Genomic DNA, 22,553 nt, shown 5'->3' on the forward strand with positions numbered 1-22,553 from the left:
AATAATTTTTCCTGTCATTTTAAATACGTGACCGTTCAATGCGGACTTATAAATTAGATTGTATCCTAAGATATGAAATAAACGTTTGAAGTATAACCAAAGTTGTTTATTTCAAATAATCTTAACTTACTATTTACAAATCTTAGCTTTACATGATTACAATACCTAAAATAACTAAATTTTCTAATATGTTCCCATTTCCATTAGCGCATCAGTATATTCAGTCTCTGGTAATATATCTATTTCGGGCAGTTCAGTCTTGACTTTATCTCCATTTTTGGATTCGATGGCGAAGAATCTGAACAACTTGGAGAGGCTGATGATGGAGTAGGCGGAGTGCGCCAGCCAGTCTTCGATCATCTCCTTTAGAACTTGAAACGCAGACACAATTTGCGGATGAAGTTTTGCTTCTGAAATATAATAAAAATGTATTAGCACACATTTTATGAGTAAGTTGATAAATAAAAGGATTGTTAAATGTTAAAGCACATAAGAAGATAACAACTTACTCGTAGTATTTTGCTTTTGAAGATCGAACAGGAACAAGAAGAAATTGAGCTGGTAGTACAGGTCTTTCTCCGTGTAGTCTCTGAACATGACTCCCTTCTCGCACTGGCGGCACAGCGGGTGGCCGCCGGCGAAGGTCTGCGGCAGGCGCGCCGTGCGGTGCCCGCAGGCCGGGTCCTCGCACGACACCCAGCCCGCGTAGTACTGCGCGTGGAACTGCCGCACCTGCAGCGACAGCTGGTTCTGAACGCACGCGAAGTAGTCCAGCGGGCGGATGCAGCACGCCTTGTTCTGGCACTTCTCCAGGAATGTCACAATTTCTTTGCTCTCTTGTTTTATAAACGTCTCTCTCACACGGTTCTCGGTTTTGCAGTTGTCGTTGACACAGACGAACACGAATTCTTTGCAATATCTGTATTTCTCCTGCTCGTTTTCAACCTCGTATGTCTCCGTGTTGGTGTTGTCTTTCCTGGTGATTTGTTTGTACCCGGACGGGTCCAGCCCGAGGCAGTCGGCGACGCGCGCCGGGTCCATGCCCTCTATCGGCTCGCATATCCTCGAGATCACGGGATGTAATTGATGGGCTAAGTAGTATTTGTAATCGACTTTTAGGTTTTCTGAATTTTTCAACTCCTCCAAGTGGTAAGCTCTCTGCGTGGCCGTGTTGGCGGTGCCGTCTTCACAGATGATGTAGGGCACGATGTCTCCCTTCTTGAATCTTCTGCTGTTTTTGCTGTTCAGCCTCAGGGCGACTTGGACGTGCGGCTGCAAGTTCTTATCCGCATACTCATTCGGATTCTTTGTAAGTTGTTTGGTTATAGTCAACACTGATAACGGCATTTTGTTGTTAACCAAGTCGTCCTTCAGTTTGTTCAGATGAGCCTGGATGCTCTCGAGCCGCTCGTCGGGGGTCTGTTCTGACAGTATCTGCGTGAGGATGAACTTGCCCGCCTCGGCCGCCAGCTGCGACCAGTCGCGCCGCACGATGTCCAGCCCCTTGTGCTCCTGCGTGAACACAAAGTCTCCACTCTTATTCTTACTTATAAGAACAGCCGCATACTTCTTTTTCTTTAGCAGCAAGAGATATCTGAACACTCCATCGATGTCCAGCTCAATCTGGCGATACTTCTTGTTGATCTCTCTCTTGAGGTCGTTGCCGATCTTGAACACGGAGTCGTAGTCGAGGCAGTTGGTGTTGATCATGAGACTGTCCGTGTCTCCATAGACGACCTCGTAGTTGGACTTGTGCACGATTTCCTTGGTGTCCATGAGGATTTCTCGGCCTTTCATGGTGACGAGCGCGGCGAGCGGCTTGGCGTAGAAACGCGAGTGCGTGAAGCCGAGGCAGCCGTACATCGAGTTGGCGGTGAGCTTGAGCGCCATCTGCCGGATGTTGTACTGCATGTACTGCTCCGGAGCCAGGTCGGGAGTCTTCATTAACTTCTTCACCTCTCGTCGACTCTCCACGAGCTTCCTGATCTGTGTCGGCAGAACTCCGAACTCAACGTTAGACGTCGGCAGAACTAGGTTGGAAATATCGTCGTCTGAGGCCGATGTGCTCTTTCGTTTGATTGTTGTGAAGCAGATATTGTATTCTTGGATAATACTCGGGTACAGGGAGTTGAAGTCCATGAGTAAGATAAGTTTGTCGTAAAACCCTTTCTTTGGATCTAAGACTAGACCTCCGGAATAGGCAGCTTTCTTTTTAGCAGCTTGTTTCTTGGAGACATTTCCGCCAGGGTTCTCTTCATCGTCATTATCTTCCTCGGCAGCTGCTTTCTTGCCATACACCTTGTCTGGTACGATGTAATCTTTCTCTGTGAACGCGTGGAGAAGCAAAAACTCATTTCTTTCCGACCTGCCGCCCATCAGCGTCCTCGACATCACGTTGCCAGCGATCTGAGTAATCTGAAGCGCGAGCGGTATGACGCTCAATTCGCACATTATCTTCAGAATATACGACGTATCTTGCATGCTCAGGGACACCAGTTGCAATAAGTCCCTGCTGTTCTCATAGTATCTAGGGAGGTCTTCAATGCCGATGTCTGTTCGCTCGCCCTCCTTCATCTTGAGCACGTTGACGCAGAGCGTGTCGAGGTCGAAACTGCGCGCGCGGATTAACTCCATGGCTGACAGCTTGATGTCACATACCAGGCGTCCGAGGAATGCGTCTTTAGCCGCATACTTCCGCGGCGGCGCCACCGAGCGCTTGAGGCGGCCGAGGCGCGACCAGTTCGGTATACGCAGGTCCAGAATATTCCCAATAAGTAGGTCTTGCTGGAATCCCTGCAGGTCGTGGCCCACCACCAGGTCCGCGTCCAGCTTCCAGAACTGCACCATGAAGTAGTTGAGCAGCTCCCGTTCAGAGTCGCATTTGGTCAGTTTGGTAGCTTTGAACTGGGGTAGGGCTTGCTTGAGGTCCAGAGGCCAGATTTCGTTGCATTTTGTCATTACTGAAAGTTAAGAGGTGGTGTTGAATTTCAAGATAGTTAGCTGTACCTACATGAAATGCTAAAAACATAAATATATAAACGGGTAAAAGTATGTAAAATGGTGAATATGTTTACCACAAAAATGTTGCTGGAACGGCGGGTTCGGCGGCGGCTTGTGTATCGGGAAGTTATTGTGGACTAAACAGCTGAGCATCAATATTTTAGTCTTCTTAGTTTTTGGGTCCATTGTAGTCCTCATATTTATCTGTAATATAAATTAAAGGTCAATCCGCGTTGTCCGCTGAGCCATAAGTATAACTCTGGAATCATAGCTTTATTACTGGTATATTATGTGATAGTGTAAGTAACGCACAAGATATATTTTATCGTGTGTTGAGATATTTCCCCTGTGTGAGATTAATTTCTTTAAGCTCAGGTACAGTAGAAGACTAATAAATAACAGCAATAAAAGAGAGAACCACTTACAGTAGCCATAACGACCGGCGGCGGCTCCAAGTCCGCGCCGCTTCTAATCACACTGATATTCTCCATCTTGTCTGACGCCGCTTCCATCTTGCACCAGGACACCTTGGCCTGCACGTTCTCCGGAGCCCGCACCTCGAGCCAGCACGGACCCTTAATCTTACGCTCTAGGAGGAAGGTTTCGAGGGAAGACGCGTTGGCTCCGAACACGTGTGAGAATGTACGGTATTTCTTGTTGGTTGGAGGCGGGGGGAATGTTGCCTGTAATAAAGGGTATGTTATCTGAAGGGAGAATACTGAATCGGAGAAGGGTTTTCTGAAGTAACAAGTCATTGGGAGATACAGATACCAGCTATGTCTAGCAGTGGACGATTACGGGCTGATTATGATGATGAAGTCATTGTTTTAAGATGGCACAAACATAATTATCTTACTGGACTGAATTTATCAGTAAATGAGCTGCAAGGCTGTACATGTGTTTATAGGTATAGCCTTTTACATTTGAATTATATCAAAGTAGAATGTACAAAGTAACATAGCTTTACATTTATGTAATTATGTACTTATGTATCGTAGCCTTTTGTATAAATATAGGTACTTTGTATGTAATGTAAAAAGTAATATAGCTCCAAAAACAGTTTCTCACCGCATATTTAACCTCCAAATAATCCGACATGGCGGGTATATCAGGCAGGTTGAACGCGTAGCTGCGAGTCACCTTCCGCGACTTGAACTCCTTGAGGCCCAGCTCGGCGGCCACGGAGCTGTTGAACTCCTCGTACACGTCCATCATCGACACCTCCTCGTCCGTCGCCTCCAGGGTTACTGCATCCAGTTTCTGTACACACGAGTTATTCATTTCATTTTAACACAAATTTTTTTCCTAGATGAAACATTTTTATTCTTTTTTAGAAGAGTGTTGTACGGAATGACCCCATAGGTCACCTCTTGGTAGTAGCAGCTCCATCAGTTAGGCAATAACTACCAAAAATTTAAGAACTGTAGCGATACCTAAATACAAAATCTCATACTTACATATTCTCTAGGCAGCAAGTACAGCTTCCTATTAACATTTTTCACAACCAGACAGCAGGACACACACCCTGCCTTCTTATTGGAAGGATTAGCGTACACCTTCCCAAACAAGTAAACCACCCCCGGCTTCACAAACTTGTCCTCCCATGCGTCCAGCCAGTAGAACTTGAGCACCTTCTCTCCATTCTCATCGGTCTGTAGCGGCAGCTGCGTGCTGTCCACCTGCACCGAGGCAGCCACCTGGTTGTCGCCCATTTGATCAGACCAGTTGCTGGAAAGGGGTTTCAGCTCTTTTGGTGACTGTTTCTTTGTACTGAATATGTCAAATTCATCATTCAGAAATTCCTCTGCAACATCTGTGATGGTGTTTGAAGAGCTTGGGATGGAGGGTTCGGCTTTGACTGGTGTCTTGATTGCAGCCACAGCATCATTGCTGAAGTCATCATCAAAGTCAATGTCCTGTGTTTGAAACTCTTCAATGTTCTGTGTGGCTGAATCCTCTAGTTCTTGTTTGATTTCTTTGTCTATTTTCCACTCGGTTTTCTTGGTTGGGGGCTTTTCTATTTGTTTTTGTTCTGGTATGGGTTTACTTACTCCATTTTCTTTTGGCTTTTCTTGTATCTAGGACAAAGTTGAGCAAATTTTGAAGTTTCATTGCAATAACACAAAATAATAATTTTTAAAGTCTTTCTTTTATACATAGCTGTATATATTACAAAATACCTACTTAATTTTATTAATACCTTTTTCTCCTCTTTGACAACTAGTGTATTTTCTTTGATGAAACTAGCTGCAGTAGTAGTGGTTTTCTTCACATTTGCTGATAAATTCTTGAAGTAATTCTGTGCATCCCTCTTGTTAGATTCCACAACATTGGCTTTAGTTACGGTTAGGGGCTTTGGCTTCACAGCTGTTGAGGCTGCACTGCTGTCTAGATCAGATATAATATCTGATAGAATATTATCATCTGATATTTTGGTCTCCTGAAAAGTTATAAGATGAATTAAATAAGTATCAGATTAATTAAGATTCAGTTAGAATAAGTAATATTGGTAACAACTTTCATGGATAAATTGTGAAAGATTATAAATGTGGATAGCCTACCTCTTTCTTTTTACTAGGCATAGCTCCCAGGAGGTTTCTAATGTTTCCTTTGCCAGATGGCTGGGCCGCTAATCTTGCTTTTCTTTTCTGTCCTCGGCCTGATTCCTTGGACACCACATAGCTGTCTTCAATCTCATCATCATCAAAGATCTCACGGCCATCCTCAACATAGCCACCACCACCTGAGATAGAAAAACATTGTTAAAGAAAACATTAGGTTAAAGTTTCATAATGTAATTGTATCACAATTAGCTTGTAAGACTTGTGCAGTAACTCATGAAAGTCCAATTATTCCTATAAGTATATTGTCAAAAGGTCCCAAAATAGAACAGCCTTGTCCATTATTTAAACACATACAGTATACACAAGGATAAAAGGCCAAGAAAAGAAGATTAGTAGTGTGCAAAATGTGTATAAACTTCTTTCACACCATAACTATCTTTCCCACAACACATTTATACCACCTCCAACTGTGTCTAGAGCGTACCTCCGTCATCCTCGATCCAGTCGTCGTCCTGCCGCCGCAGCACGCGCTCCGAGTATTCTGTCTCGTCCACCGTGTCGTACACGTTCTCCATCTCGTCCACCGCATACTTGTTCTTGGTCCCCTTCAGCTGCTTCAGCTTCTCGAAGGCGGACAGGCGCCCGTGCTTGTCCACCTTCTGCCTCTTGCCACGCTGGGTGGCTGAAAAATTAGGGTTTGTTTAGGTCACATGAACGGAACACTTATGGATGTGTTCTGGTTGTAAAATCGTAGTATAAAACTTACCTATTGATTCCTCCATGTTAATAAAAAGTGTAGAAAGCTATATCATCGAAATAAATTCACGTTATAAAGAGTATTTGGCAAAATAACTAGGAAATAAATTCACCACAACAAACTGCACGAAATGTCTTTGAATTTGATTTGAAGTTTCATTTGACATTTCAAAACGCGCGAAATCTTGAGTGAGTTCATGTAGCTATGGATGCAGTGTTGATGTTCAAACGAACGGATCCTTATAATCGTTCTCATTCACATAACGTGGTGGTTTCGTTCATTCAATTGTTTGGCGCCAATTTTATAACTGTCAAAATTGTCAAACAAACAAAGCCAGCCGCTGTTCACGGCATTTCCATTTTATATTTTTTGTTGATAATTACTAATTTTAGAACATAAATTCTGTGAAAATGGCGATGCGTGATTATGCCGCGGACAAAGGTATAGCTATATGTCCTTATTTATGATTACAATTTGGCGTAACAACTGTACTTTGCTCCTGGCTAACCTAGGCATTGTTTTCAATTACGCAGAAGCTTTGAAGAACTTCTTCGTGGATTTCTGCCAGACTGATGACGAGGGGCACAAGGTGTTCAAGTATGCCGACCAGCTCACCCGCGTGGCGCACCGGGAACAGGTAATATTTACAAACTTTAGTTTGAGGTTAAACGTTTCTATGGTAAAGTTAACATTATTTATAGACTACCTTACATATAGCTACGTTAAGTTCCAAAATATAATGACTTGACTACTTCATTTTATATAAGTACAAACTCAACTTTGGTGAAGTAAATCTATATTAACATGCTCCTTCCACCAGACCGCATTCCTAGTAGAGCTGGACGACCTGCACGAAGCGAACGAGGAATTAGCCGAGGCGGTGCTGCGCAACACGCGCCGCTACACCAACATGGTCTCCGACGTCGTGTACGACATGCTGCCCGAGTACAAGCACCGGGAGGTAAGATTTGTATTTTGTCTAGCTGTTGGTCAAAGATAGAGATAAAGGGTAATAAATAATAATTCCGTTTATAGACTATCTAGTCAAATTTCAGACTACTATTGTTACTTCATAACTTGACATTCCCAAGAAAATAATACAGGAACAATAGCTAAAGAAATTATTTTTGTGGATTTCATTTGATCATCTAACACATTTATTTTTCTTTTTGTCTCCCACCTTGTGTAGGTATGCAGTATATGTATTAAGTAAGTTCCTTTACTTAATAATTACATCCATGCAACTTCTTACAAGATTTAGATGTAAATGAATGTTTTATAGGTGGTTGCCAAAGATTCCCTGGATGTGTACATTGAGCACCGCATCATGCTGGAGGCGCGGAACCACCGCATCCCCGGGGAGATGAGGGACCCCCGCAACAGATACCCACCAGAACTTATCAGGAGATTGTAAGTATTCAACCTTGTTGGGTAAATATATATCTTGCATTCCTTTCAAATTTAATTTTTTATGTGTTTTTGGAGTTATTCTTGAAACTATTTTCTTTTAAAATAAGCATACTATAACAATGTGATTTTCCATTTCCAGTGAAGTGTACTTCAAAGACCTGTCCTCATCAAAGTCAGTGCCAATCAGAGAGGTGAAGGCTGAACACATCGGCAAGCTGGTCACAGTGAGAGGTAAGAAACAGTTGATATTCCTACATGTTCGACTAACATAAGACTCATACACTCATACACTCACAGAATGCTTGAGAATCTCTTCCCTTTATCAATAACCTTTTGGGGATTACAGTTGAGAGCATAATGTATTTAAGAATGAACAACTCTAACCAGCTATAAAAACACTCCATCCATTTCCAAACTACACCCTCTCAGACTGTCTCCCTAACTCATAACATATTCCTTACCACTCCACAACCTAAAACCCATTTTCCCCCCAGGCATAGTAACCCGCTGCACAGACGTCAAGCCCCTCATGGTGGTGGCCACCTACTCATGCAGCGCGTGCGGCGCGGAGACCTACCAGCCGGTGCGCGGCCTGCAGTTCACGCCCCCGGCGGTCTGCACGGCCGACGACTGCCGCCTCAACAAGGCGTCCGGACAGCTGCATCTGCAGACCCGGGGGTCCCGGTTCCAGAAGTTCCAGGAGCTTAAGATTCAGGAGCATGTAAGTTGTAGTGTTGCTGCTTGTGTTTTGAGTCTATATGTAGAATCGATTACATTATGTATAGAATTTGTAGGTGGCCTTTTTATTCGAAAATTAGAGAATATTTATAAAATGAATCAAGTTTATCTTCACTGAAAACTTGTAAACTGAAATTTGAATTGCAATCAACTGGAGTGGCAAGCCAACTGAGGCATCAAGAACAGATGATGTTGTTTGCTATGACATGCTATTTGTGACTATTTTCATGTACATAATATTATATCCCTTCCCCACACTAACGCTTTCATCTCCCCTATAGTCAGACCAAGTCCCCGTGGGGCACATCCCACGTCAACTCTCCGTGTACTGTCGCGGTGAGATCACGCGGCGCGCGCAGCCCGGCGACCACGTGGCCGTCAGCGGGATCTTCCTGCCACTACTCAGCGCCGGGTTCAAGCAGATGATGGCTGGGCTACTGTCGGACACGTATTTGGAGGCTCATGTGAGTTGCGGATATTTATTATAATTAGCTATTGCCTAGTAACAACCGTTTCCTGTAAGATACGGTAAAACAAGAAGCCTATGTTACTCTCTATTTCTATCTTAAAGAACAAGTAGATGGGCCACGTGTTTAAGTATAAAAATCCATTTGTTGCAATGCGAAGTGCGACGGTAGACCCATTTTACGCCGCACTCTAAAAGTACCCCTGATGAATTGGTAATATTTACGTCATCAGTCAGTATAAAAAACTACAGGGGCAAAAATACCAGCTACCCTCCTCTTTCCGCCTAACAACCCTAATCCCCCCTCCCCCCACAGAGCGTGCACTGCATCAACCAATCAGAGGAGGGCGAGCTAGCCGAGGCGCTCACAGAGGAGGAGCTGTCAGAGCTAGCAGATGAGGACCTCTACTCGCGCATGGCTCGCAGCCTCGCACCCGAGATCTACGGACATGAGGACGTCAAGAAGGCTCTACTGCTGCTGCTGGTTGGAGGTGTTGACAAGTACGTTCATTTGTTTTTATTGTTAATTTCAAAGCAACCAAGTCCATAAAGCAGAATTAAGCCTAATCCTGCGTATGTGTAAGTATTTCAACATTGTCTTCGGTATCGATTAGATGTCGACTCATAACACGCAAAGCGTCTTACTAGCGCTACAATGCCGCTCTATTGAAATTGAAACCACGTTAAAATGGCTGCCCAAGTGATCCATCAGCTCATTTGAATACTGAAGATGCGTATGCGTAAAAAATATATTTAAAACTACTGCCAAAACTCCTCCATCTAACTCTTCCCACTATTAACCTTCATCTTACCCACAGACGACCAAACGGCATGAAGATCCGCGGCAACATCAACATCTGCCTGATGGGGGACCCGGGAGTGGCCAAGTCGCAGCTGCTGGGCTACATCGATCGCCTGGCTCCGCGCTCGCAGTACACCACCGGCCGCGGGTCTTCAGGGGTTGGACTCACCGCCGCCGTTATGAAGGTGCGAATTTGAATTATAGAAGTAGTGTCTTCATCATAGGGGAATAATCGTCTCGTTTTTAGTAGCCCTTGGAGCGTCACTTGTCACCGTGGTGTCACGATTGCCCTCAGAAAGATTGTCAAGCAAGAGTAACCTTTAAAAGAGCCATTTTTACTATAGGCAGGCATAATTCCTTGACTATAAAATAAAAATACGGGTCTTACAATGCTATCCTTCCTTTCTAGGTGTATGCTATGCATGAAGAAAGCCTATTCCTACTCCCTAACAAACACCTTTCTTTAACAAACACCTTTCTTTAACAAATACCTTTCTTTAAGAAAAACCTTCCACCCCCCCAGGACCCGTTCACTGGCGAGATGATGCTGGAGGGCGGCGCGCTGGTGCTGGCGGACCAGGGCGTGTGCTGCATCGACGAGTTCGACAAGATGGCGGAGGCCGACCGCACCGCCATACACGAGGTCATGGAGCAGCAGACCATCAGTATTGCTAAGGTAAAGTGTGATTTTGGAAAACTTGAGTAAATTGGGAGTGCCACTATGGTGAAAAGACACGTCCGGTAAAAAAATCGTTTATTGTTCGGGAATACATGGCCACGAATTCTGCATTTGTTTTTCACATTTATCCAAAGCAATGTTATTCATCCATATCGCATCGTATCGCGTTAAAAAGTTTCTACGTAGGAATACCGTGATGAAAAGTAGCCAAGTGTTAATACAGATTGTTATTGCATACCAATTTTTCATTCTTCAAAGCTTTTGCGATTAAAAACTTTAAAATTGTGCTTAGTATGGCTACTACTCTACTAATACTTTGACTCTTCCAGGCGGGTATAATGACGTGCCTGAACGCGCGCGTGTCGATCCTGGCGGCGGCCAACCCCGCGTACGGCCGCTACAACCCCAAGCGGACCATCGAGCAGAACATACAGCTGCCGGCTGCCCTGCTCAGTCGGTTTGACCTGCTGTGGCTCATACAGGACAAGCCTAACCGGTAACACACATACCTCATACCTACCGCTAGTAGTACATATTAGTAGTAGGTATCTAGTATACACACTATACCTCATTCGGGGAAACGACGTAGTACTAAGTATATAAGAAAGCATATGATTGGTCATAGATAAGACGCTAAGGCGCGTTTACACTGTAGGTCATAATTAGTCTGTCGTTGCTCTCTGTACCGTTCGGACGTCTCCCGTGTATCCTCTCGCTCTCACCCTCGTCAAAAATGGACCACAACTTTGAAAATTTTAATGAATTATTTATTATAAATGTAAATGATAGGAGTGATGAGTCGTCAGAAAGAGATTAATAAAAAATATTATTATGAACATACTTAAACAATTTTATTTCCTACTCCATACTTTAATTCAGAAGTGTAGACACGGCTTTACAATTTTAGGTAATCACGTGGCCAAATGGGCGTGGCTAACTCATTTGTCGTCTTTGTCTTTTGTATGGAAATGTGGGACAAAGAGGGCGCTTTGCTACGTCGTTTCCCCGAATGAGGTATAGGGTTGTATCAGTCGACTACAACACACGAGTCTCTTTTTAGGCTAGAGGGATTTCGCTATTGTGTTGGGATTAAAACCTATACCATTTTCCAGAACCAATGATATGGGGGACGTTTTAATGACTTTTTGAGTTTGGCAGTTTTAGAGATGTCCGAGAGTAAAATTCTATCGACTTGTACCTATCGACATTTGTACGGGTCAATTTGTATGTGTCAGATTAAACACCGACATTGATAATCAGTTCATCTTGCAAACAATCTATCCGAGCCAAATGGTCACAGTCCTGTAATATAATTCTTTTTGATCTATCAACCAAACTCAAATGAATAACAAACTCACGACATTCCGAGTTTAAAACAGCCTTTCTCGGCACTTTGACAAAAATTACAAACAAAATGACAAAAAACAGACCGAAATTTTCCAAACAACAATAGGATAATAAAACCATAAATTAAACTTTACTCAAATTATACGAAAGATATCGATGAACTACATGAAGGTAGATTATTAATAAAATATATTAAAATTGTTATTATTCTGAGAGGCAGCATGAGAGAGATATGCACTCTGATTAAAAACATCATAGTTTGTTTTAAAGCAGTTGATGAGAAAGTAACTTACTTACTACATATAATACAATGTAAAAAATTCTAATATTTTATCGATTTCAGAACGTCGACTTTGATGTGTCCCGTCTCTAGTACGTTCCATTTTACCAAAGTGTGTACTCAAGAAATATATATTATCTGTGGTCGTTGTCAATAAAATGACAGATTTCGCAATAGTATTCATGCGTTAAATGGAAAATTTTAAAGTGTCACCCATATCATTGGTTCTGGAAAATGGTATAGGACGTCTGACTCTGGACAATCCCACAAATTCTTAATTATTTATGTTCTACCCAGACATATAGGGTTTGAATTCTTGTTGCTATCATCCGTTTTATAAAAAGTCGGCTAGTTCCATTACGATTACGACTTGCTGTTAGATGAGTAGTGGTAGACAGTAACGAAGAAGACTCCCAAGGGCTTAGACCAGCACCCAGGGTGACTGCGTTTTTTACATTTATCCAAATTATTCCAACATCTTACTCACCTAACCTCCTCCCCCAACAGCGAGAAAGACCTCGAGCTAGCCAAGCACATAGCGTACGTGCACCAGCACTCGTCGCAGCCGCCGACGGCGGTGGCGGCGCTGCCCATGCGCCTCGTGCGCCGCTACATCGCGCTCACCAAGCGCAAGCAGCCGGCCGTGCCGCGCGCGCTCGCAGACTACATCGTGTGTGAGTACTGGACATACAGGGTATTTCAACACGGTTTGGCTAGAAGAATAATGTAGGTGGCCAAGGACATAGGTAGAGGGTATTTGACAACGCATTGGCTAGAAGACGAAGGTGTCCATGGAGATGCAGAGCCGAGCGTTAAAACTGAGCGACGTCATTGGTGCGCGCTATGCCGCTCGGTTGATATTGGTATATTGAAGCGCTATGATTGCTCTTTAATCATTCGTTCATCTAGAATAGAGAGTGACTCAATTTACCTCGTTGGGCAGCAATCTGTGGAAGCTGGTTAGAAAATATTAGAAGGAAAGAGCTTCTGGTCACCTGTAACGTTCCCTTGCAGAGGCCTGTATCCAGCAGTGGCCTGCTATTTGCTAAGAATAGAAACAGTGGCCTTATACTTACGCTATAGCACTCGTCGCAGCCGCCGACGGCGGTGGCGGCGCTGCCCATGCGCCTCGTGCGCCGCTACATCGCGCTCACCAAGCGCAAGCAGCCGGCCGTGCCGCGCGCGCTCGCCGACTACATCGTCTGTGAGTAGTCATGTACCTACAGGACATAAAGCACATGCATGGTATTTGACCGCGCATTGGCATAGAAGATAATAGGTACATAATATCCTAATTGAGCTAATTATAATAATATTAGGTCGCCTTGGAGGTTCGTCTGTGAACTGAGCGCCGCTCTGTCGCAATTGGTCTAATTCTATTGCGGCATTGACACGCTCCGATTGTTCCCTAATCATTCGTTTATCTAGACTAGAGTATGGAGCGTATTTGAAGCCCTTCTGATCTTCAGCTCGTTGCTCGTTGATCAACGATCGGCGAAAGCTGGCTAGCGAATGTAGAAGAACAGTGTCAACAGTTACTTGATAGTAAATATTGATCTCATACTACCCTTACAAATAAGTCCAAAGGAGTATTACTAAGTTACGGTGCCTTGTTACAGCATCATACGTGGAGCTACGTCGCGAGGCCCGCAACGCGCGCGACGTCACGTTCACCTCGGCCAGGAACCTGCTCGCCATCCTGCGCCTGTCCACCGCGCTCGCTAGACTCAGGTAACTAAGGAACAACACTCATTATGCCCTAACATAGTCTGCTATTGTGTAACGTTACTGTCGGCCTGTCTTGCATAATAGCTACCACGGGGTGCATTTAAGACGTGGCAAAAGTTATCCGTCGCGCTCGCTCTTGAGGCTGCGCGATGTGAGTGAGCGCGATGTCAAATTTTTGTCACGTCTTAATTGCGCCCCGTGCTAGCCCTTCTGGACACTAGATCCTAGAAGATAAATGTATGTAACTGCACGTTATGTCATTATCTCTGTACTGTGCTTGCTAGGCATTTTTCATAAATATTAGATTTAGATTACCTTTTACAACTTTAATGAGGACCCAATCCCAAAACACACCCATTTCAATTTCAATACGCAATATCAAACAAACAGTGGTTGAACTATTTCCACCATTCTCACACTACTGTGATCTGCATATCATTCCGTCCATCTTTCGATCATCTACAATCTACAAGCCATGCAATTTACATAAAGTATTATTTACATGCGATTTTCACACATAATGGAGGCTAATTTGATATAGTGTGTGAAGTAGTGTGAAGTGTGATTGCATAAAAATAGATTTGGACATAGGATTAGCAGCTGTTAAACAAAGTCCAATGACTGAGTAATATCTCAACTCATCTCGCTTCATTTTTTTTTATTTATTTAGCATTAGATTGTGACTTGTGGAAAACATGGACCGTGGATCACAAGCGCGTGAATTCGTTTATCTTTGAAACAAAATATTGGTTTTTCAAGAAACCAAACAATAATTATGGATTTTTACTAGTTGCTGCTATGATTTTGAGTTAATTTCTCATAAAAGTGCCAATATTTTGAAAAATATGGCCATGCAATAATTGCTATAATATATTCTGTTCACTTTTTGATGCCTTGAAGATGATGAATATAATCAGGTCAGTGACAAAAACTAGGGGCAGACTAAGATTTGTCATCCCAATGTGAGGACTGGCCAGGATGCGCCGGACCTATATAAGTACAGTTGCCGTCATACGTCATCACCCTTTTTGTGCCGACTATTGTCATGCAGCGCAAGATGATTGTAGAATAATATGTTTATATGCTAATGTTTTTTGTATTTATCTGTGTAGTATAGATACTAATGTTTTTTGTATTTATCTGTGCAGATTGTCGGACGTGGTGGAGAAGGAGGACGTGTCGGAGGCGATCCGGCTGGTGGACATGTCCAAGCAGTCGCTCACGCACGTCGACGACACCAACGTGCAGAGGTATGTTAGAATAACCCCAGATTATCATTTACTAGCATTCGGGCCCGGGCGGTTTTTAGGGTACATTATAGACCCTAGAAGCGCTATCCGGTCGCCGAGTTACCTACAGTAATTGTTTATTGTTTATTTTTCATTTATTTATAACATTTCTTAATTATGCATGCATAGAATAGAATAATAAATAAAATAGTACAAAAAGGAGCCTTTATTGCTTAAAATAATCTGTACCATTATGTACTTATATTTCTTTTATAAAGAACTTGAAAAAATACCTACTGTTACATAAATCCCGTGAAATAATATTACTTGAAGTTCCCTCAGCAACCCACAAATAAAGCGTTTTCAAAAATAAATACAGACCAAGTGATAGTTTTTCTCATCGATCCTATTCTACATTCAATCCATTCAGTATCGTTTTCCGAAAATATCCAGTTCCCAGTTCCAAGCAAAGCCCGGTCGCAGTGATCGATATAGTGTCGAAGCATTAAAAATTCACTGGATTGGTAAAAGCGGTGGAACTGTAGAGTACCTGGAATACAGTGGCTCATTTGTAATGTAACATCCCCGTACGAATACATATATCCATCCTTTATAAAATGCTATTTAATGCAAAAGCTCTCGACATTCACATATAAGCAGATTAATCAAAACATGCTCTTAGTTTCTTTATATACGCTCGTTATACTAACATTACTATCGTTAAAGTTATACAAAAATATGTAGTCTGGTTATACAAAAACCCCGATTTAACTTTTTTTTGTCATGAATTCTTATTTATAATAACTTCAAGTTTTCGTTAGAAGTTCTCCTCGGATATTCAGCAGTAGTCCGAACAACTTGGTAGATCCTGAAGTTGGCTGCGATTACACTCTTGTGCTTTGTCCAAGCTTTGGCAAACTAACCAACTGTCGATCTTTAAAAGATTGTTTGTTAATTTGACAAGGTGCAAAAGTGCATTCGAACTACCAAGGTGTTTGAACCGAACTGTAGTTGGTAATGAGTGTGTGTGAGCACTTGCTTATGTTGTAGTTGCTGTAAGTTAGTAATGAGTGTAAGTGCTTATGTATCTAGCCGGTAGTCTCACTACAGCCGTGTACACTGAGTCAGGCCGTAGACAGTGGGGCGTCGGCGGTCGACCCTGACCGTAACTCAAATAGCCAACCGTTAAGAGGAGAGTATAGCTTCGCGATCCTAGCGAAATAGGTATTTAGGAAAAGTATTGCTGTCGCTCGTGCACTCGCCCGCGCCGGGCACCGCACACACACATGCAAGTAGCGTCACGCACACATCGATGGACGCTGCCGCGCCGCCACCGCCGCCACCGCGCCGCCTCGCGCCGGTTGGCGAGAAATTGCGACCAAAAACACGGAGTGTCTTCGTCTTACCTTCATATTAAGTATTATTTCTGTGTTGTGCTTGTGAGTTGTGACTTGTGAGCGAAACTTGAAATTATTGAAGATAAATAGAAAGAAGTATAAGTAATTAGTGATAATTTCATGTGAGTAAGTATTTTATTATGTAGGTAATTACCTACCTAGTAACGAGTTAGTAGGTAAGTACATAAAATGGATTTTTGATTATTGGAAAATAGACCTTTTGCCGGTACTTGGACTATCATTTTGTATGTAAGGTTATTTACATCTATATATGCAGTGAATCTAAAAAACATTATGATAGTTTGGTAAAAATATAAGTTTATAGGTAAGTACCTACTAACAAAGTTTCGGGGCTGTTTATAAATCTTGAGTTGTCTTAGTATTTATTTCTTTTAGCATGAGAAGCAAAAGCAAGGAGTCTAAACTTTCAAGCGAGACACTCGAGCTTATGAGACACTTCGTCAGAACTACGGGTACTCAACAAGCGTATAAAGAAGCTGATACGAAGAGATCTCCGTCGCTCCAACACACGCGCCATAGAAGCAGCAATTGAGCAAAATCGGGGGTCAAAACTCTTCGTTCAGCAACTTGGGAGAGGCCACTTGACGAAGTTGAGGTCTGCAGATGGTAATATCGTTGCCTCTAAGCCGGAGGTTCTTGCCGAAATCGAAGGTTTTTACGGACAACTTTATGCTTCACACGCGCAGAAGTCTGTGGCTCAGCTCACCGATTCCAGAGCGCCACTAATACGCCACTACACTGACGACATCCCTGACGTCGACATAGGCGAGATTAGGATAGCCCTTGAGCAGCTTAAAAACAACAAGGCTCCGGGTGAAGACGGAATTACTACAGAGCTTCTGAAAGCTGGAGGTATTGCAATCCTCGAACAGCTCCAGAGGCTCTTCAATTCGGTTCTTCACAATGGCATTACACCGGAGGCATGGTCTGAGAGCGTCGTGGTATTGTTCTTTAAGAAGGGTGACAAAACCCTTCTGAAGAACTATAGACCGATCTCGCTTTTAAGCCATGTATACAAGCTGTTCTCAAGGGTTATCACGAACCGTCTTGCCCAAAAGTTAGACGAGTTTCAGTTTCGAAAAGGCTTTAGTACAATAGACCACATCCACACAGTAAGGCAGATTATACAGAAGACCGAAGAGTATAATCAGCCTTTGTGGACTATGAAAAAGCCTTCGACTCCATCGAGACCTGGGCAGTTTTGGAATCCTTGCAGAGATGCCAAATCGATTGGCGCTATATCGAGGTGTTGAGATGTCTGTACAACGCCGCTACTATGACTGTCCAAGTACAGGACCACAAGACAAGACCTATCCAACTGCAACGTGGAGTGAGACAGGGGGATGTGATATCTCCGAAACTGTTTACCAATGCATTGGAAGATGTCTTTAAGACGTTGGACTGGAAAGGACATGGCAAATGTATAAATGGCGAGTACATGTCACACCTCCGCTTCGCGGACGACATCGTTATTATGGCAGAATCTCTGCAGGAACTCAGCTGGATGCTAAGTGGCCTAAATGCTGCTTCCCGACGTGTAGGCCTCGGTATGAACTTGGACAAGACGAAAGTCATGTACAATGCTCACATCAAACCGGAGCCGGTCGCCGTTGGTGAGGCAACAATCGAAGTTGCGCAAGAATATGTCTACCTCGGGCAGACTATTCGGCTAGGCAGAAGCAACTTCGACAAGGAGGCTGCAAGGCGCATCCAACTGGGTTGGGCTGCATTCGGGAAACTTCGTCACATATTCTCCTCGGCCATTCCTCAGAGCCTGAAGACAAAAGTCTTCAACCAGTGCGTCCTGCCAGTGATGACGTATGGTGCAGAGACGTACGTGGACACTGACGGTAGGACTGGTCCACCGATTTAAAGTCGCTCAGCGTGCTATGGAGAGAGCTATGCTCGGGGTTTCTCTGATGGATCGTATCAGAAATGAGGTTTTCCGTCAGAGGACTAAGGTTACCGACATAGTTGTCAAAATATGCAAGCTGAAGTGGCAGTGGGCTGGTCATATCTGCCGAAGAACCGATAACCGTTGGGGTAGACGAGTTCTCGAGTGGAGACCACGAACAGGCAAACGCAGCGTGGGACGCCCTCCTGCTCGCTGGACTGACGACCTTAGGCGGGTAGCGGGTAGTGGTTGGATGAGGAAGGCCGAGGACCAAGTGTTGTGGCACTCCTTGGGAGAGGCCTATGTCCAGCAGTGGATGATTATTGGCTGATGATGTCTTAGTATACTTACCTAAGTAATTATATCATAGAATACATTTTATTATTCGCTTTTGTGGCCTCAAGTCAATTTATAGTAAGTAAGTATTATATTTTTATGTAAGTAAATATGTTAGTTTAGATGTAAGGTAAGTAAATGAAATTTCCTAAGTAACCTAATCCATGTTGAGTGAGGATTAAATATAATATAGTCACTAGTCATTTTTTTGCTTGAAAACCTACTAGTACTTTAAACTTTTCCTATTCACATCTTTTTATATACAGGGTGTCCCAAATTAAAGTGCACATCCAAATTATAGTGACTTAATTTGTTATTCTAAACAACTTTTGTTTTACGACTTTTGTAAATTCGTGAAAAAAAATCTACTGTCTATAGTAAAAAATCTCATAGCCAACAAAGTTTCTATGAATAAGCAAAAATAAAATTCGCAAACAATCAAAAGTCTTAAAACAAAAGATGTTTAGAATGACGAGTTGTGTCACTATGATTCGGATGTGCAATTTAACATGGGACATCTTGTGTATATCTATAGATATCGATAACGCAGGTGGGATCCCATCTCTACTATCGACTTCACTATGGACATCCCTATCGTACGTGTGCTTTGCTTCCCCCCCCCGACCCTCAATCGTGCGATAGAGAGCACTGCAGCTCGGGACTGACAATAGGTACTTTTCTTGATGAAATTCTGGTTTTGGGAGAAAACGTTTTACACTAACTAAATATCAACCAATCTCTTTGATTTTGGTGTCAATCGCTTCAGCTTAATATATTCTAGGTTTATAGGTTTCGCTTTTTTTAAAAAAATACGTTGTTATTGATCCACAAACGGCTTAATTCAACAAAGTCGCAATCACAAAAAAAACATTATTTGAGGTGCCTATAAGTTTGAATCTATAGAAAATTTTGAAAAAAGGAAAACCTATAAACCTAGTTATTCCTTGTGTCAATAACATATTAAAAAATCATGGAGATTGGATAATATTTAGGGGTAGTAAAACGTTTTCTCTTTTTGTATGGACGAGCAAGTGCTATACTCTACTCTTAAACAACCGCTTTTACACAACTCAATCAGTTTAACACAAATTGGATTATATGTTTCCTGAACTAAATAGTAAGTCATAGGTGAAAGTTAATGCTACAGATATCAATATTTTATAAACATAATATATATAAGCGTTCCGATTCCACACACATCATTATCATGTTTATCTTGACCAATAAATACATTTTAGGGCACCTGGGAGGTGCGTGGGTCCTGAGTTTTCTTAAGATCGTACTTACATGATATCTAGTACCTATACCAGAAGTGCTAGCACGGGTCACATTTAATACGTGACGCTTGCTCTTGATGCGGCTGCGCGATGTGGGTGACCGCGATACAAACTTTTGTCACGTCTTTAATGCACCCCGTGCTTGCACTTCGGAGGAATGCCTCCCTTTTCATCTCCAGAGGCCTTCACTACTCCACGTGGTAACCCCTAGAACTTCAACACTAACCCTTACACTTCCCCCGCAGAGGCATCAGCGCGACGGACCGCATCTTCGCGGTGGTGCGCGACCTGGCCGGCAGCAGCAAGACCGTGAAGGTGGCCGACGTCATCGAGCGCTGCGTCGACAAGGGCTTCAAGCCTGACCAGGTGAGCCATTGCTGTCTTAGTCCCATGTTAACGGCATATCATATCTTACTGGCAGTTGGTTATTCCCCTGTCAAGACTTGAAGTGTTAAAGGTTATGTTTCCGGTGAAAAGTTTCGTACTTAAAATGTAAAATTATATTGGATAGAAAAGGAATAATTTAAAAATATTGCGTTTGTTTAAATACTAACAGCTCATTTTAAATAATACTCATTATACAGGTATGAAAAATAGCTATCGAAGTATCTAAAAGACAGTTTGCTACGATACGACGCAAGGTGCAATATAAATGTTAAATCACAACTCATTTACTACAAAAAAATGATAATTATAACACTATATAAACGTTGATATAGCCGGAAATAGCTACATATATTTCTGTTAAAGATTATTTAAACAGTTCACTAGAGATACAACGACTAATGTATAATATGACATGTCAATATTCTCAATACCGAAGTAAGTAATGCGGACACGTCCCCGAGAATATTCCATTGTACAGAGTTGAGTTTCAAAGGATTGAATGCGAATGAACAAGCGTGCGTTTGTATGGAGTCGTAAAGGATGCAGTCTCTATACAAAGCAAATGATTTGTTAGTATCTACGACATAGTTGTAACATCTATTAGACTGCGCCTCGACCGAACCGTTTCCGACTGACAGAGAAGCGGTAATATTTATTACATAACAAGCGATTTAAAATGAATACACGGCTTTAAAGTATCGTGTTAACATGGTGTTGATGTATCCTTGCACGGGTTTATGGGCACTTAGCATGTAACTAACACGTGGTACTATGTTGCAGGTTGATGCTTGTATCGAGGAGTATGAAAACCTGAACGTCTGGCAAGTCAACCAAGTGAGGACGAAAATTACATTCATGTGAAATGTATCGAGTAGGTTAGTCTTTCTCAGTTGGATGTTGTATGCCAAGTAAGAATACCAGTGTGCCTGAAATTAATCAATAAGTTATTTGTAAGTTATCTCTATGTTATCTGCCTAATAATGACTTTTGTAATGTAAGCATTCGAATACAATTTTGATTTTGATATTATTTATTTTGTTTAAATTGATCTATTAGCCCTTATTAACTTCTCGTTATATGGTCAAAAAGTCTAAAGGAAAGGTAGGTTCAAAAAAATATGATGGTTGATCGATTATGTGACACATGATATTGACTCCTATTTCTTTTGAACAAGGTGCAAAATGCAAGTGTTTTTTTTAAGGCTCTTACGATTTAATGATTCGGGTGTGAAGATCTGCATGTGCATTATTAATTTTGGACAAGTGTACGTACATTATTATATTTCTGGAGCACCCTAATAGGCCGTCAGCGACTGACAACTTATCTCACTTGCTTGTACATCGTACATACTTTTAGAAATGAGAACCTTCATCTAATTTGTAAACGCGTCGCGCACCTCGCGATGTTACATTTATTTCTACAAATATTTCAATATCCGTCGCAATCAGTGCCTCAATTTCCTCCTTCACGTGGTTCGTTTTTGCTATTTATTTGTTTTGTCAACACAAACACTCCGCTTGTGTCGTACAATCACGAAGAAATTAGGGTTTCCAGTAGCAATTGCTCAATTGTTATGTATTTCCTAAGAGATTTCTTCGGTTTTTGTTGGTAAGAAAATATAAAATCGGTTAGAAATAGTCGGTCGGCGAAGACAAAACACTAATACTAAATTACAAATCGAAATCGAATCGAATAGTCATAAAAATACGTCGAAAAACTTGTTAGATTGTAACGATACCAAAATGAGTGAACTTTTGTGCTGTGAATAGAGTAGCAGCTCGTATACGTATAGTATAATGTAAAACAAATCCCGTGCGTCAGACGCAGGCAAGGCGCGTCATCGTCATACCCCATTTACACTCTCGCCTCGGCCCTCGCCTCCTCGCTCGCCTCGTCACTGTAAACACCCACTCGCGTGTGACGCGAGTGGGTGTTTACACTCTCGTGCAGAGTTCAGTTGTCTTTGAGCTAGCAACGATGGAGAACGTCGAAGTTTTAGCCGCAACAATAAAGAATTTATGTATGATCACCGATTACTTCGCCGTTTATGGACCGATTTTGAAATATTTTTTTTTTATGTATTGGGTTGAGATCCCATGTGGTCCCATTTTTTTCATATTTTGATTCCACCTCCAAGGGTGGGTAAAGGGTTAAAAACAGGCTATGAATTTCCATTTTGGGTACCTATTACCCGATTGTAGTTAATGAAATTTAGAAAGTACATAGGTACACACGGCAACG

The 22,553-nt window shown here is 42.4% G+C and overlaps 2 protein-coding genes across 2 annotated transcripts; one reads left to right on the forward strand and one right to left on the reverse strand.

Moving 5' to 3' along the window:
• Positions 1-91: 91 nt before the first annotated feature.
• LOC105381147 (DNA polymerase alpha catalytic subunit) lies at positions 92-6,482 on the reverse strand. Its single transcript, XM_038108005.2, has 10 exons — positions 6,331-6,482; positions 6,049-6,246; positions 5,562-5,743; positions 5,201-5,440; positions 4,458-5,078; positions 4,069-4,260; positions 3,426-3,683; positions 3,075-3,204; positions 510-2,960; positions 92-410 (listed from the first exon to the last, which is right to left on the reverse strand). The coding sequence occupies exons 1-10, from the start codon at positions 6,344-6,346 to the stop codon at positions 184-186; spliced, it is 4,515 nt and encodes a 1,504-aa protein (XP_037963933.2). The 5' UTR covers positions 6,347-6,482; the 3' UTR covers positions 92-183.
• Positions 6,483-6,623: 141 nt separating this feature from the next.
• On the forward strand, positions 6,624-21,341 carry LOC105381146 (DNA replication licensing factor Mcm7). Its single transcript, XM_048625988.1, has 16 exons — positions 6,624-6,762; positions 6,855-6,958; positions 7,142-7,282; positions 7,604-7,731; positions 7,871-7,962; positions 8,226-8,452; positions 8,751-8,933; positions 9,252-9,436; positions 9,754-9,922; positions 10,261-10,413; positions 10,746-10,912; positions 12,551-12,717; positions 13,663-13,774; positions 14,920-15,021; positions 20,171-20,291; positions 21,093-21,341. The coding sequence occupies exons 1-16, from the start codon at positions 6,732-6,734 to the stop codon at positions 21,171-21,173; spliced, it is 2,163 nt and encodes a 720-aa protein (XP_048481945.1). The 5' UTR covers positions 6,624-6,731; the 3' UTR covers positions 21,174-21,341.
• Positions 21,342-22,553: the final 1,212 nt, after the last annotated feature.

This window comes from Plutella xylostella, chromosome 15 (genome assembly GCF_932276165.1).
Source record: "Plutella xylostella chromosome 15, ilPluXylo3.1, whole genome shotgun sequence".
In the NCBI taxonomy this organism is placed as follows: domain Eukaryota; kingdom Metazoa; phylum Arthropoda; class Insecta; order Lepidoptera; family Plutellidae; genus Plutella; species Plutella xylostella.

Bases quoted from the DNA above. Each gene is read 5' to 3' on its own strand.
- LOC105381147 (XM_038108005.2), bottom strand. The intron at 3,684-4,068 runs GTGAGAAACTGT...CCTTTATTACAG, and splicing joins ATTTGGAGGTTAAATATGCG to GCAACATTCCCCCCGCCTCC. The intron at 2,961-3,074 runs GTAAACATATTC...CTTAACTTTCAG, and splicing joins GTTCCAGCAACATTTTTGTG to TAATGACAAAATGCAACGAA.
- LOC105381146 (XM_048625988.1), top strand. From the start codon at position 6,732: ATGGCGATGCGTGATTATGCCGCGGACAAAG. The intron at 6,763-6,854 runs GTATAGCTATAT...TCAATTACGCAG, and splicing joins TGATTATGCCGCGGACAAAG to AAGCTTTGAAGAACTTCTTC. The intron at 8,934-9,251 runs GTGAGTTGCGGA...CTCCCCCCACAG, and splicing joins ACACGTATTTGGAGGCTCAT to AGCGTGCACTGCATCAACCA.